At 39.3% G+C, this 16,594-nt stretch overlaps 1 protein-coding gene across 9 annotated transcripts in view; it reads right to left on the bottom strand.

The window, feature by feature from the left end:
• The window catches only part of LOC122560137 (YTH N6-methyladenosine RNA binding protein F1), a 36,820-nt gene that overhangs the window by 1,608 nt on the left and 18,618 nt on the right, over positions 1 to 16,594 (bottom strand). The window contains exons 5-7 of one of the 9 annotated variants that reach the window (XR_015759567.1): positions 6,062 to 6,100; positions 1,623 to 3,875; positions 1,006 to 1,105 (exon numbers count right to left, since the gene is read on the bottom strand). The exons of 1 other annotated variant lie outside the window; for it this stretch is intronic. Coding sequence is in view for 2 of the 8 variants with exons in the window: in XM_043710419.2 (XP_043566354.1) it covers positions 6,062 to 6,100 (39 nt within the window). In the remaining 6 variants the exon portion in view is untranslated. Of the gene's footprint in view, positions 1 to 1,005; positions 3,876 to 6,061; positions 6,101 to 6,145; positions 6,570 to 16,594 lie in introns of those variants that run through there. 7 more of the 9 variants (XR_015759566.1, XR_015759568.1, XR_015759565.1 and 4 more) reach the window with 7 other exon arrangements.

Raw genomic sequence — 16,594 nt, 5'->3', positions numbered from 1 at the left:
GCCCAAAATTGCAAGGTTCTTGTCACAGCCCTCACTGCAGGCAACTGTGGTTGACAATTTCAGGAATGTGCCAAATTCATCACCACATATCTTTTAACTGTTAAGAGGGGACTGAAGGGAAGCTGTGTTGCTAATGAGTGTTCTCATGGGAGTGGAAGAGTTACAAGAATCAGGTCCCACGGCGAAATTCATAAAGATTTGGAAATGTCTTGTCCACATAATTAATAGCATCAGAAATGTACTGCAGAAGGCTTCTGAAAGCACACTTGTCATTGAAAAAGATTCCAGACAATTTTGTGAAAAAAATGTTAATATTTAATTGCATTTAGCTCCTGGTTCTTTTGTAGTGGAATGTTTGTTTGTGTAAGTAATATTTGGCAGACTTTTGTAATACAAAATGAGCAACATTATTGCTGCCACACCGATAATCCCACCAGCCACCTAACTGTACCACCAGCCAAGTTCTACTTTTTAAGATGGAGGGATTTTTGCAACAAAACAGTAGAAACTATTTTTCCACCATTCACAAAGTAAGCCCATCTTGCAGCAGAGGTTAACAAGCCTACATTATAAGGGATGCCAATACCAATATTGCAAATTTTGGAACTAAAGAGATTAATTAATGAATATGTTCTTAAACATAATGGAAGTTAAACACCTCATTTCACTTTTTAGCTAAAGCCAACAATTCACTATCTCAGAATAACTATTGGATTACAAGGGATTTTTCATTTCACTCCAAGACAGAATCAATAGGTTTCTGAAAAGAACTTCATCTTTCCCAAGCTCCCCAACATTTAGTTTTCCTCAATCAACTCAATGAGGTATCATGACAAGTAAATAATTGTAATTCAATTAAGTCGAAGTCAAGGACCTATTATCCACAATTGTCTTTGTAAAGGAAGAAATGCAGCAGCATATGGAGTATGATCCTTCTGTGAGGAAACATATTTAATTACAGGTAGACTGGCAGATAGGTTTTTCAAAACAGTAGTCTTTCATTACCTGTACTGCCAACTGTTAACCTCGACTTCTCCCAATGAAACTCTCAACTTGAATGATTAATGTGAAATGGAAGATTTTGCCTTTAGAACATCTTCCCTTTCTAGAACAGGAAAAGAAAAAGAGTCTACAATAATGAAAAAAATTAACACCAAGATGTGCAAACGTATATTTTACAATGACCTTGGCTCTCAATTTGAATATTTTGTGGAGTATTTAAAGTTTTTAAGATGTCTGTTGTGGTGCAGTTGAGCAAATAATTTACGTTAAGAGGGAAGTACAGTCCAGAGATTAACAAACATAAGTGTCAAAGGTAGCATGCTCATCAGTAGGAATTGAAGTAGAGTTGCAGGTTACTCAGTGATAGACATTAGAAACAGCTATGGGGAAATTGTGGGCTACAGATTATGGGGACACAGAGGTGAAGCGAAAAGTCAAAGCAAGGTTCAGGCTGGAAACAAGGTGATAGAATCAAAAGTGGAGGTTGCCAGAATGGGATGAAGCACAGATGAGGAAGCCATATTGCTGCTACCAGGATGTCGGTATGGTTACATCAGAATGAGTGACTAAGCAAAAAAGTCATTATCTAATGTCAGTGGACAAAACTAAATTTCACCTACGCAGCTGTGAGGTCAGCAACTTTAAAAATAAAGTTGAAGGTCTGTAGACTAGGATTATTCTTCAGTAGCATCAGTGGCTGCTCTGGAGTTAGATAAGGACAAGCAGGGCAAGGAGGAATAAAGAATCAAGAACAGGTCATTCAGTCCCTAAAACCTGCAGCCATTCAATTTAATTATGGTTAATCTGTACCTCAACTGCACTGACCTGCCTGATTCAGAACTTTGAGGCCCGGTTCACATTCCATCATAAATGTCTAGTTGATGTACAGTCTTAAAGATAGAACTGAGACACCATCAGATACTTTACAGGTGTAAGCTAGTGTATAATCAATATCTGTAATCAAAAAAAAAGTTTATCCTTAGTGTTTCTGGCAACACCATTGCTCAAATTGTTTGAAATGCCAATCCAGCTACGTGCCAAGATGCAGCTCAAATTTTATAATTCAAAATTTTAATCTTTGGGAACTGAGTTACAGCTTGTGATCTATATATTTTGATTTTTAATAAAAACATGGTGTCAACACTGGGTGATCAAGTATTATAATACTAAATGGACATTCTGAAAAAGTGTATTCACAGGGTATAGCGTGGCCATCTAGTGCACTTGTCTTTAAATTAGGGCCCCCAGATGCTATAAAGTTCCTGTCCTCTTAGTGTTGCTTGCTTATTAGTGCGTTATTTACTAGTGCGTTGTTCCAATGTAATAAGGAACAAATCTTTCGCAGTATTTTCCACTGGGTAGGTATTTCTGCTTTCTTGGAAGTTCGAACAATGGTTCCAAAAGCTATGCTACACTAAGTTTAGCTTAGGTTCCCTACAGCGTGGAAACAGGCCCTTTGGACGGTCACTGTGGACTTGTTGGGCTGAAGAATAACCCACCCAGACCCAGTTCCCTCTGACTAATGCACCTAACACTATGGGCAATTTAGCATGGCCAATTCACCTGATCTGTACTTCTTTGGACTGTGGGAGGACACGGCAGAACCGGAGGAAACCCACGCAGACATGGGGAGAATGCGCAAACTCCACACAGACAGCCACCCGAGACTGAAATTGAATCTGGGACCCTGGTGCTGTGAGGCAGCAGTGCTAACCACTGCCCAAATAATCTAAATCAACATCTCAAGTTATTGTTGTTAGTTTAAGCACACTGGCCACATTGACAAGTTGCCTAAACGAGGCAGTTCTGTGAAGAGCTAACTGCCTTTCCTCCCTTTCCTTCAATTTCCTGCCTGCCAAATACATTCACTCTAGCTGCTATTGTTCTCTCCTACTGAAGTTCAACACAACTATACATTAAAAAGTAACTATACTAAGTTGCCATTATCCTCCCAGAACACAGGACTGCTCTCTCCTGAGAGCGCATGAGCTGGTGGTGGTTTAACCTGTGGCTCATCATGCCTCAGACTAGGGGAGAGATTAAGGAGAGTCCTTCATGGTAAGCTCAGACAGTGCAGGAACTAAACCCATGCTGTTGGCATCACCCTGCATTGTAAACCAGCCAACTGAGCTGATCAACCAAGAGATGGGCAGCAGGAAAATAAGAAAGCTGACAAAAGGGAAGACAAAAATATAGCAAAATTGGTGCATTAAAAGTAGCAGCTGGTATAAAACTGGACTATTATTCACATCTCTTCCTGCTGGTGCCCCAATTCTCACCCATCCAACTGCTAATTTTGAGAAATAGGAGTATTACCAGATGCTGCAGAAATCCGTTCATTGTAAATTTTTTTTCACTCCTCTGGAAGATTGAGATGGGATATTCTTTATCACAGACTACTGCCATGACCCAAAAAACACATTTCTCCTTTACCCCTAAAACACACAATCAGTGATAGGTCAAAGTACTACAAAACTTTTCACCAAAAGATGAAATGTGGCCTGAGTGGTCGCTACTGGCTGAGTAATGCTTGCGACATGCATCAGTCCTGAGAGTGTCTACCATCAGTTTCCCTTACAGAATTACACCAAGCATATTGTGCAATTTTGCTATGATACGTAAATATATTTAGTAGAAACCAGGAACAAGTCTCAACTGAGGGAAATAACTATTCCCAGTCTCCACCTTGGCACTTGGCTGGAATGGAAAACTACTGAACGACGATTCCTTTGTTGCTCTAGATTAAGTTTTCTATTGATGCTTACCCGAAGTCTTTGAAGCAAAACTTGAAGAGGATGAGGACTGATGCAGCGGCTCTGATGCAGCTCAATCTCCCTGATGCTTGGATGACTGTGGCTTCATAGGAACGGTGGCTGGAAGGGGAAGAGGAGCGGGATGACTTTGAGCACTTGCCAGCCAAAGGCAAGTCAGACACTGATGCTTCAGCCATCTTGGACTTTTGACTTTATGCATTACTTTGAACTAAGGGTTCTTTCTTTTACTTTCCTCAGAATTTTGACAATGCAATACTGGTCAAGTAGTAGGCAGCAATCATGATCACCAATGACAGGGAAGACATTGCAGTGAATTAGAAACAAGAACCAAATCTCATGCCAAGTGTCAAAAATGGACATGGCACTATAAAGTATTAAGAATATAATTCTGCCCAACAGCAATGGGAGAAAGAACTGAAGAGCAACACATTGTACACTATAGAGGTCACAAAAAAAATATAATGGGCCACAACAGGAATAGGCATCCTAAAATCTCCTTCCATGTGGCTTCGGATCATTACCAAATTTTGTGGAAGAAATAAATGGAATTTTTTTTTTAATTAGTCATTGTTTCTGTACTTCTACATTATTAATCAATAGGTACCATAAATAAAGCAGAAGGTAACTACAGAGCTACTTAAATGTTGAGAACACTAAATGCCACAGCAGTAGCAATTCTGAATGACCAAACATAGACCAGTGAAAACAGCATGCTGAATAACTTGAATGATAAAATTCAGATGCAACACTTAAAGATAAATTGCACTGACAGTTTCTCTAAAAACACACATCTGTATTTTTAGCATATGATGAATGCATATGTAGTTCCATATTGAATTTAATATATTGCTAACAAAATCACCTTACATTTAAAAATTTTACTGGTGATAAGAAAGCACAGAGTCAGAAAACATTATATTTTGTTTTTATTTGAAGCTTCATAGATTGAGACAGAGCAGGGTAAGAAGTGAAGCCAGAAAATTCCAAGAAAAAAAAATTCATTAAGCATGTTGAATGAAGCAAAGCATGGTTCTCCTACCATTCTTCCATGAAGCTAATCTCCAACATGATTTTCATTGAGGTTACATACTCAAAAGACATATGAACACAGCCCTTAATTTTGAGCGCAAACAGAATAGTTATCTTACCCTCCGCTCAACATTTTGCCTGAACAAATCAGAAAATTGCCAAGTAGGAAATTCTAAGCAAGAACGTATATCTGACTTTGCAATGTGGAGACCAAGGCTATTCTAATTTATTGTATGGAATGGATTTAAAATTACATACTATTATAAGCACACAAAGGGCATGACAGTTCACCAGATATTAATGCAAGGATTAATTTGTTTAAAAAAGCTACAAGCAAAAAAGTGTGGCTCGTGTGATTAATGAGGCGCCTCAACTTTCAACAATTTATTTTGCAAGTATAAGCAATCTTCCTTCATATTTTGGAATACCAATTGAATCTGGATGTAGGTTTGCTCACTGAGCTGGAAGGTTCGTTTTCGTCACCATACTAGGGAAACATCTTCAGTAAGTCTCCAGATGAAGCACTGGTGGTGTAGCCCACTTTCTATTTATATGTTAGAGGTTCCTTGGGTTTCCCAAGGAAACTCAAACATATAAATAGAAAGTGGGCTTCATTCGATGTTACCTAGTATGGTGACAAAATGTCTGAAAATCAAACCTTCCAACTCAGCAAGCAAACCTACATCCAGAACCTCAACCGGAGCTACAAATCTTCTCAAAACTCGCTAATACTGATTGAATGTTTGGTTTTATCATTTCATTGTAGGACAGATTTACCAATTTACAGTTTTTGTACCAAATATACCCCTCATATGCCAGCTCTTTTTCGTAATCTGTGGTCAGAATATTTGGCAGCTTCAAATACCAAGGATTCAGCTCAGTCACTCTTAGTGACTTTGTCAGATTATTTGATCTCTACATTCAAGCGTAATTGGCTCCATCTAGTTCCTATGTATTTCTGATCCTTTTTCTTCATTTGATGCCTATAGCCCAAATGACTTGGCAGTTACTGTCTATCTTCTACTGGAATTGAAGACAAAGGAAAGAAAATCTGAGAACTATGTGGCAGAAGAAGTTCAGAAAATGTTTATAAATAGTAACAGCACCATTTACATGGAACAAATTAGCAAAGCCAAGATTAACAAACAGTCACAAGATTCTGCTGCCAGGTCTGTGTATGATCAGTCTTTTGATTTCCATTTCTGGGTTGAAATTTTTTAAAAATTGTTACAAACTAGTCGTTTCACTATATTTACCTGTAAATAATGAGAAGCCACTGGCAGAGAAATTTTGTCCTAGAAAGTTAAACAAAAGGAATATCTATTTGAGATTTCTTTTAAAAAAAAAAGATAGCACGTTACTGTTGTCATACACAGTAACTTCACCCACCAACAGGGGAAATACTTGCACAAAAGAAACACAAATTTCCTATGCCAAAATCAAAGTACTCAATTTTGTTTAAAACAATTAGCTGCATTTGCTGGTTCAGATCAACAAAACTAAACAAATTTTTATCATTTAATACTGTTTTAGTTAACTATTTAAAACTGACATCATAAATTGGTTTGCTGTTTGTCTCAAACTCCTTTCCCTCTCCAAACTGGTATTAATCCTTGATCAGAATGGCTACATCAAGTTCAGTCCGTGCTCTCAATCGGTTCATCCAGCAAAAAGGAGTTCCTCCCTCAAATGATCTAGCCAGGACTTGTTTGCTGACAAATGTACATGGCAAACAAGCAGAACATCAGCTTAGAGTTCAATGATCTAGAATGAAAAGGACAAGCATGCGCCAACATCAATCTTAAATTACTTCAACGTGTGAAATAGGAAAACTATAAATGTGGCCAAAGATTATTTATCGAATTGGTACTGGTCACCAAGACACACTTTAATTTACTACACAATCAACTTAGGACAAAGGCACTTCAATATTAAAAAAAAACTGGAGTGTCAAGAAATGAATCTGGAGATCTTGAAGATAAATCGAAGACTTAAAACAAAAAGATGATTTAGCAATTTGTAAAACTGGTGGATATTTTATGTATGAATTTTCTATGATGCAGAACTTTTAAAAAAAAGTGTTTTGAAATACAGAAGCACTTTGAACTTCAGAAAATGCAAGGGCTTTTATTATCCACCATCATATAATTGTACTGTCATCATGGCTATGGCTAGCAACACTGCCTTTCAGTGAAGCTTACTTCTTGATTACACTTCACTGTCTGACCCATCACAAAGTGGTTTGGTGGTAACCTTCATCATAAAAATCATGATTTGCTCTCTCTCTCTTCTACTTTATTTGAGAGTTCCCCTCTTCCAAGCATTTTACATTGTCCCACCTTTGTCCTGTTCTCTAAAATTGCAACTTTCTATCTTCCCCCTGGAGCATCACACTGAGATTCTCACTGGTTTACTCTCTCTCAGGTCAGACTTGTCTCCCCTGATATCAATCTCCATTTTAACTTGTCTTGCCCTTCTGTCATTGTTCAACTTCACTCTCCATAGAAGCTCTCCTACCCATATTCATATTGATTCTTTCAATTTTGCCATTTCATATGGACTTCATCCGAATACGATATGGTTAACTTTAGTAACAGCATTCCTATAACCATTTCAACTATACTTCCTTCATGACTTGAAATAAACTTTAATTTCAAGCTCAAATAATTTATCCTACTCTAAACACTCCCTCCGCTATGGCCCTCATCATTAAGGAGCGCAGGGACAATATTATCTATGCAGTATACCGAACTAGTTTAGCAATCCAATCAAGAGCTAGCTGGATGTCCTAAAGCACTTTTGGTTCTGTATCAAAACTATCTACTTCTGAAGTATGAGTTTGGAAAGCAAATGTAACAATAGCTTTGCTCCACTAAACCTTACCTCAATCAGTTCAGGGATTCCTTCATTTTAAGATTGTTACCATTCATTCAGTTGCTTCTCATGCTTTCATTACCTCACCTTGCCTCATGCCAAGCTTACAACTTTATCTGGTTTCTCTTCTAATTGCACATATTACCTCTCCATGCTAACCTAACTATACTTCCGGTTCACTAGAGTCTAAATGACGACATAATTTTCCCTCACATATATACAGCCTTTCCTCGTTATTATTAGGTCTAAAGGAGGGTCAATGGACCCAAAACATTAACTTTGCTTTTCCTCCATAGATGCTGCCAGACTTCTGAGTTTCTACAGTAACTTGTGTTTTTATTTCAGATTTCTAGCATCCGCAGCTCTGCTCTATTTACACGTTTTGTTCAATGGCTCCCGTACTACCTTGCAATTGAAATAGTTCCACCTTCAAGAACCATCCTGCTCTTTTAGCATTGTCCCCTTATCAAATAATGAGCCCTCAATCCTGCTGGTCACTGAAAAATGATTGCTGCATCTCTAACTTCTTCAACTCTCCAAAGCAAGCATCCTGATATCTCCAAATTTTGTAGCCATCTTTTCCAATATTCCATGTTTAAGTCTCTGCAAATTGGGTTTCCATCCCTACCACCGAAATGCCCGTAGTCACAAATGATATCCTTGTCAACTCCAGATGTAGTCTATTATTCCTCACCTCACTTGATTACATTGCAGTTTTTGACACAGCCTACCACATTGATCTCCTACAACCCAGCTCGTCTGCTCTCCAGTTTAGCGGCACTACTCTCACTATTCCATTCTTGATTACAATTATTACAGCATCTCAAACAACAGCTCCTCTTCCCACCATCACACCATTTCTGGAGTCCAACCATCATTTATCCTTGTCTCATCTACGTTTCCCTTGGCTATTTTAGAGACAAAAAAAAACTGCGGATGCTGGAATCCAAGGTAGAAAAGCAGGATGCTGGAAGAACACAGCAAGTCAGGCAGCATCAGGTGGTGGAGGAGTCAATGTTTCGGGCGTCCTGAAGAAGGGTTACATCAACTTCGCCACCTCTTGATGCTGCCTGGTTTACTGTGTTCTCCCAGCCTCCTGCTGGCCTCCCTTAGCTATATTAGCAAGAGGCAAAGTATTACTTACAATAGTTCATGATACTAACTCTCCTCCATCTCTCTCAATTTCTGCAATGCAGCAGCATAATTATGACAACAATTCCAATACCCAGACCCAGATGAGCTAATTACCCCCTTAAACATTGGGAGGACTAAAGCCATAATCTTTGGGCCTAGTCATGTGTCTCGTCACTGACTTGCACGACTCTCCAGTGAAGCAGACTATTTGATCATCAACTTACTTGCAACAATTCTCTCCTTTTGAAAGATTTTCATATCTTTAATAATGTCCACCACCCAACCTTCAAGCATACTGTCTGCTGAAACCTTCATCAGCACCGGTCACTTCCAGACTCAACTGTTCCAAAGCTGCCCAGAATCCTCCATAAACTTAAGCTTCTCCAAATACAATTGGTATCTTTGCCTGGTCTTATTACATCATGGCTCATTCAAATCATTCATTTTCATTGACTTTGCCAATCTAAATAAGCTCAAAATTAATGAAAATTTTTTTTTCAAATTGCAAACTTGTATTCGTTTTGTGGAAATCCCTTCATAACTTGGTCCCTTCCCATTTCTGCTACTACCTCCAGTTATAAGGCCCTCCAAAAATTCACTAATACTTCATTTCAGCTTTATTTACATCTAGGCTTTAAACTCAATTTCCACTCTTTCTTTTATGAGTTACCATAAAACCCCAATTCATATCCAAACTTTGAGCTACCTCTCAGAATGCCTCATTTTCTTTGACTCAATTGTATGTGCGTCTGATTTTGGATTGCAAAAGTATATCCATGAGATGGTGTAAAAGTGCCTATTATTCTAAATCAAAATTTAACTGAGTCTTCAATCAGGAAAAAGAAAATGTAAAGAGAATATGGGAGATTTCATGTTAAAAAATAATTTGCTATAACGTTTGTTAAAACATCCTAATAAATATTACTATACATGCACTCATTTAATTAAAACAGGATTACACATCAAAAATTGAAACAAAAATTTCATTTTGGACCCAGCCAAGGGTTGACGGAAGTTGTACAACTCTGATCTTAAGTCTAATCAGGCCAGATTGGATTTCAGACATACTATATTACATTTAGTATGCTCCATATGTTATCACCTTTATATTTCAGTAAAGCTTCACAAAGGACATTGTTATTTTTGATTTGCAATATCAATAGCCTTTCCAAATCAGTCTGAAGGTTTTAAGAACCAACGAATATGCACAATTGCAGCAATAACCTTCCTTAATGCCTTTCTGCTGCTTTGGTGCAACATGGTTTAAATTAAGATCTCCTATTAAGCAAAACAATGCACAATTTGCTTAAATTGAATGAAAGTTTAATTGAAAATGAATTTAAGCATTGGTAATTCAAAACACAAGTTTCATTGCTCATTAAAATAAATACCCATTTGGCCAAATTCACATCATTGAAAATAAGAAATTTTAAATAGCATTTTAGCAACAATATATGCTACATTTGAAGCTATTGTCAAAATTAATAGCTCAGTCTATACAAACACAAACTAAACAAGTGTAACAGTGTCTGCATAGAAATCTAGATTCTAGCCTGCTGTTAAATTTAAAATTGCTGTACAAAACTGGACATTCACCTTGACTACCTTCATGATAGTCCAGTAGTGCAAATCTGGATTGCACACCTTTCATAAGGCCTTGCTTGAAAGCAATGGGGAAAAAAAAAAACAGGTTTTTATATTAAAAAAAAGGATGCTCAAGCCACCCCAGTAGATTACTGCCTATGCCATAAAGGTGATAATCTAATTGTTTCAAATCCACTTCTATAATGTAGTCAGGTATATGTTATAAGACTTAATTACTAAAATCATTATTTGCCTTTTTAATTTAGAAAATGTTAAATACTGAATTATGCAACAATTGGAAAAAAAATTACCACTACTGGATGCATTATTATGGGGAAGGATCCAATGTAACATTTCATATGAAATAATTCCATCTTTTAGGAATAGGTAGTAATTAAAGAAGTCTTACAGAGACAGGTAGACATTCAAACACAAACAGATGCGATTTACAAATAGGGAGTGAAAATGCTGTCAGAGCATATCAACTAACAATTAATGCTTCATAGCTGAGAGTACTCAGAGACCAATCACTAATATACAGTCAGCAAAAACAATTTGCAAATGCACACTAACCACCACCATGAATATGAAACCACAGCAAAGAATAAGCCATTTAGCCCCTTGAATACCCACTGTCATTCAACTGGATCACAGCTGATCTATAGCTCAATTTCATTTAGTTGCTTTGATCCATATCCCTTGATAGCCTTAATGTACACAAAATCTAGGTCTGAAACTTTTCAGTTGATCTTGCTTCCACAGTTTTTTGGGAGATTTCCAAACTTCCACTGCCCTTTGTATAGTAGGAATCCATCTGGTAAACCCTGTTGCACTCACATCTATAGCCTCAACATCCTTTTTCAGATAATAAGACCCAAACTGCACACAATATTCCAGATGTCGTCTTACCAAGGCCTTGTACAATTGCCACTTGTGCACTCTTAACGGTCTCATGAAGACTAACATACCGTCTGCCTTCTTTACTCAGCTGTACCTGCATGCTTACTTCCAGCAACTGCTGTACAAGAATACCTAAGTCTTGTGGTACCTGTACCTGCACCACCAACCCCCCCCCCCCCCCCCTCCCAATCTATCACCATTCAAATCATGATCTGCCTTCCTGGTTTTGCTACCGATGTAAACAACCTTACATTTATCCACATTCTACTTCATGTGTCATGTATTTACCCATTCACCCAACTTGTCCCAATCACACTGAAGCATTTCTGCAAACTCCCCACTCGATCCGGTCATCTGCAAGCTTGCACTTATTATATTTAGTTCCTTCATCTAAATCATTAATATAATATAAATAGCTGGTGGTCCGAGCACTGATCCCTGTAGTACTTCACTGGTCATTTGCTACTATTCAGAAAAAGACCAACTTATTCCTCATTTTTATCAACCAGCTCACTATCCATCTCAGTTGCACTACCTTCACAAATCCATGCATTTTAAATTTAAGCACTAAGCTCTTACATGACACTTTACTGAAAGCCTACTGAAAGTCCAATTAAACCATATACACAGTTCCCCCTCGTCAACTCCTCAAGGCACATCCTTGAAAAATTCAACAGATTTGTAAAGCATGTTCTTTCTTTCTGATCCAGTCACTGTCTTTCAAGTGCTCTGTTATTAAATCTTTTTTAAAGGAATGTAGCATTAACTCCACTATATATGCTGGGTTAAATGGTCTATAATTCCCTGATTTCTCTCTACCTGCTTTATGAAATAGTGAAGTTACACTAGTTATAGAGATACACAGCACAGAACAAACACTTTGGTTCAACTTGTCCATGCCGACCAGACATCCTATATAAGTCTAGACCCATTCACCAGCATTTGGTCCATATTCCTCTAAACCCTTCCTATTGATATACCCATCCAGATGCATTTTAATAGTTATAATTGTACCAGCCTCCACCACTTCCTCTGGCAGCTCATTCCATACAGGCACCACCTTCTGTATGAAAAAGCTGCCCCTTAGGTCCCTTTCATATCTTTCCCCTCTCACCCTAAACCTATACCCTCTAGTTCTGGACTCCCCCCATCCCAGGGAAGAGACCTTGCCTATTTCTCCTATCCACACCCCTCATTATTTCAGAAATCTCCATAAAGGTCACCCCTCCAGCCTCCGATGCGGCAGGGAAAGTAGCTATAGCTCAAATCCTGGCAACATCCTTGTAAGTCTTTTCTGAACCCTTTCAAGTTCCACAACATCCTTCCTATTGGAGAAAGACCAGAATTACGCACAATACTCCAAGTAGTCAAACCAATGTTCTGTACAGCCACAAATTAGCTCCCAAATCCTTTACTCAATGCACCGACCAATAAAGGCAAGCATACAAATCACCTTCTTCACTATCCTATCTGCCTCCAACTCCACTTTCAAGGAACCATGAACCTGTATTCCTAGGTCTCTTTGTTCAGCAACATTCCCCAGGACCTTACCATCAAGTCCTGCCCTGATGTGCTTTTCCAAAATGCAGCACCTCACATTTATCTAAATTAAACTTCATCTACCACCATTGGTCCATGTGATCAAGATCCCGTTGTACTCTGAGGTAAACCTCTTCGCTGTCCACTCACCTCCAATTATGGTGTTATCTCCAAACTTACTAACCATGCCTCCTGTGTTCACATTCAAATCATTTATCTAAATGACGAACAGCACTGATCCTGTGGCACACTGCTGGTCACAGGCCTCCAGTCTGAAAAGCGACCCTCCATCACCCGGTCTTTGACCTTCAAGCCAGTTCTGTATACAAGTAGCTAATTCTCCCTGTATCCCATGTCATCTAACCTTGCTGACCAGTCTACCATGAGGAACCTTGTTAAACACCTTACTGAAGTCCATATAGATTACATCCACTGCTCTGCTCTTATCAATCCTCTGTTATTTCTTCAAAAAAAAACTCAAGTTTAGTAAGACTCCATTTCCGATACACAAAGCCATGTTGACTCTCCCCAATCAGTCCTTGCCTTTCCAAATACAAGTAAATCCTGTCCCTCAGGATTCCTTCCAACAACTTGCCTACCACCGATGTCAGGCTCACCAGTCTATGCGCCCTGGCTTTGCCTTACCAATAGTGGCACAACATTAGCCAACTTCCAGTCTTCCTGCACCTTACATGTGGCTATCGATGATACAAATATCTCAGCAAGGAGCCCCGCAATCAATTCCCTGATTTCCCAGAGTCTAAGGGTCCACTTGATCAGGTCACAGAACATCTCAGCGCAGTACAGGGTCTTCAGCCCTCGATGCTGCACTGAGCTGTGAAACCAATCTGAAGCACATCTAACCTACACTACTCCATTCTTGTCTTTATGCCTATCCAATGACCATTTATATGCCCTTAAAGTCAGCAAGTCCTACTGTTGCAGGCAGTGCACTCCACAGCCCTACTACTGAATAAAGAAACTATCGCGGACATCTAACCTACATCTATCACCCCTCAATTTGTTCTAGCCATCGATAGAGAAAAAAGGGTCTCACTGTCCAACCTACCTAACCCTATGAATTTCTTATGTCTCATTAAGTCACCTCTCAACTTTCTTCTCTCACGAGAACAGCCTCAAGTCCCTCAGTCTTTCCTCATAAGACCTTCCCACCATACCAGGCAACATGCTAGTAAGTCTCCTCTGAACACTTTCCAAAGCTTCCACATCCTTCCTATAATGCAATGACCAGAACTGGACACTAGTGTGGCTGCACCAGAATTTTGTACAACTGCAGCATGACCTCATAGTTCCAAGACTCAATCTTTCTACCAATAAAAGCCACCATACCATAGGCCTTCTCAACCACCTTTTCAACCTAGGTGGCAACTTTCAAGGATCAATGTACATGGTTACAGATTTCTCTGCTCATCTACACTACCAAGAATCTTATCATTAGCCCATACTCTGCATTCCTAATACTCCTTCCAAAGTGAATGACCTCACTTTTCTGCATTAAATGCCATTTGCCACCTCTCAGTCCAGCTCTGCCACTTATTTATCTCCCCCTGTAGCCTACAACCTCCTTTGTCACTATCCACAACTCTACCAAACTTGTGTCATTTGCAAATTTACCAACCCATTCTTCTATGCTCTTATCCAGGTCATTTATAAAATGATAAACAGTGGACCCAAAACAGATCCTTGTGGGACACTACTCATAACCAAACTCCAGGATGAATATTTCCCATCAACCACCACTCTGTCTTCTGATTTCTGATCCAAACCACTAAATCATGTTGAATCCCATGCCTCCGTATTTTGTGTAATAGCCTACTGTAGGGAACCTTATCAAACGCCTTACTGAAATCCATACACACCACATCAACCACTTTATCCTCATTCACCTGTTTGGTCACTTTCTCAAAGAACTCAATAAAGTTTGTGAGGCACAGCTGACCCTTCACAAAATCAAGTTGACTATCCCTAATCAACTTATTCCTTTCTTGATTATAAATCCTCTCTTTTATAACCTTTTCCAACACTTTATCCATAACCGAAGTAAGGCTCACAGGTCTCTAATTTCCAGGGTTGTCTCTACTCCCCTTCTTGAACAAGGGAACAACATTTACTATCCTCCAGTCTTCTGGAACAATTCCCATAGAGAATGACAAAAAGATCAAAGCCAAAGGTTTGGTGATCTCTTCCCTGACTTCCCAGAGAATCCTAGGATAAATCCCATCCAGCCCAAGGGACTTATTTTTTACACTTTCCAGAATTGCTAACACCTCCCCGTGAACCTCGACCCATCTAGATAGTAGCCTGTATCTCAGTATTTCACCTCAACCACATTGTCAGAATTCACACTAGAAAAAGACAAAAAATATTCATTCAGCGTTTACCCTATCTCCTCTGACTCCATGCAGAACTTCCCACTAATATCCTTAATCTTACCTACAGAAAGCCTTAGGGTGTTCCTTGATCCTATCTGCCAATGACTTTTCATGTCCTCTCTGGGCTCCTCTTTGCTCTCTCGAGGTCTTTCCTGGCTAACGTGTAACTCAAAATGAGCCATCACATTTCATCTTGACAAGAGATTCAACTTCTTTAGTAAACCACAGCTCCCTCGCTCGACAACTTCCTCCCTGCCTGATAGATACATACTTATCAAGGACCCGCAGTAGCTAGTCCTTGAATAAGCTCCACATTTCAACTGTGCCCATCTCCTGCATTTCCTTCCCCATCATATGCATGCTAAATCTTGCTTAATTGCATTGTAATTGCATTTCCCCCAGCTATAACTCTTGCCCTGTGGTATATAGCTAACCCTTTCCAATCACTGAAGTAAACATAACCAAATTGTGATCACTAATCACCAAAGTGCTCACCCACCTCCAAAATCTAACACCTGGCCAGTTTTATTACCCAGTACCAAATCTAATGTGGCCTCACCCCTTGTTGGCCTGTCTACATACTGTATTAGGAAATCCTCCTGTCCACATTGGACAAAAACGGACCCTTCTCACATACTTCAACTATAGTATTCCCAGTCAATAATTGAAAAGTTAAAGAACCCCACAACAACTACTCTGTCACTCTTGCTCCTATCCAGGATAATCTTTGCTATCCTATCCCCTACATCCCTGGAACTATTTGGAGGCCTATAGAAAACTCCCAACAGGGTAACCTCTCTTTTCCGGTTTCTAATCTCAGCCCATACTACCTCATTAGACGACGAGTCCTCAAACGTCCTTTCTGCAACCGTAATATCGTCCTTGACCAACAATGCCACACCACCCCTCTTTTATCGTTTTCCCTGTTCTTACTAAAACATCCAAAGCCTGGAATGTGCAATAACCATTACTGTCCCTGTTCTACCCATGTCTCTGAAATGGCCACAACATCAAAATCCCAGGTACTAACCCATGCTGCAAGTTCACTTACCTTATTCCAGATGCTCCAGGCATTGAAGTAGATACATTTCAAACCAACTTCTTGCTTGCCAGTGCCTTCTTGTGACCTTGAAACCTTAGTTCTGACCTCACTACTCACAACTTCCTGTATACTCGAAGAGCATTAGCAAATTCCCCTACCCTCTTTCCCCCCCCCCCATGCCCCCAAAGGATATTGGTACCCCTCTGGTTCAGGTGAAGACTGTCCTGTTTGCAGAGGTCCCACCTACCCCAGAAAGAGACCCAATTATCCAGAAATCCAAAACCCTTTCTCCTACACCATTCCTGTAGCCACGTGTTCAATTC

The sequence above is a fragment of the Chiloscyllium plagiosum genome, unplaced genomic scaffold (genome assembly GCF_037043375.1).
Source record: "Chiloscyllium plagiosum isolate Xiang-an unplaced genomic scaffold, Cpla_swu_hap1 HiC_scaffold_15, whole genome shotgun sequence".
Classification (NCBI taxonomy): Eukaryota; Metazoa; Chordata; class Chondrichthyes; order Orectolobiformes; family Hemiscylliidae; genus Chiloscyllium; species Chiloscyllium plagiosum.
The sequence above is the reverse complement of the archived record's forward strand: the minus strand, read 5'-3'. Positions and strand labels throughout refer to the sequence as shown.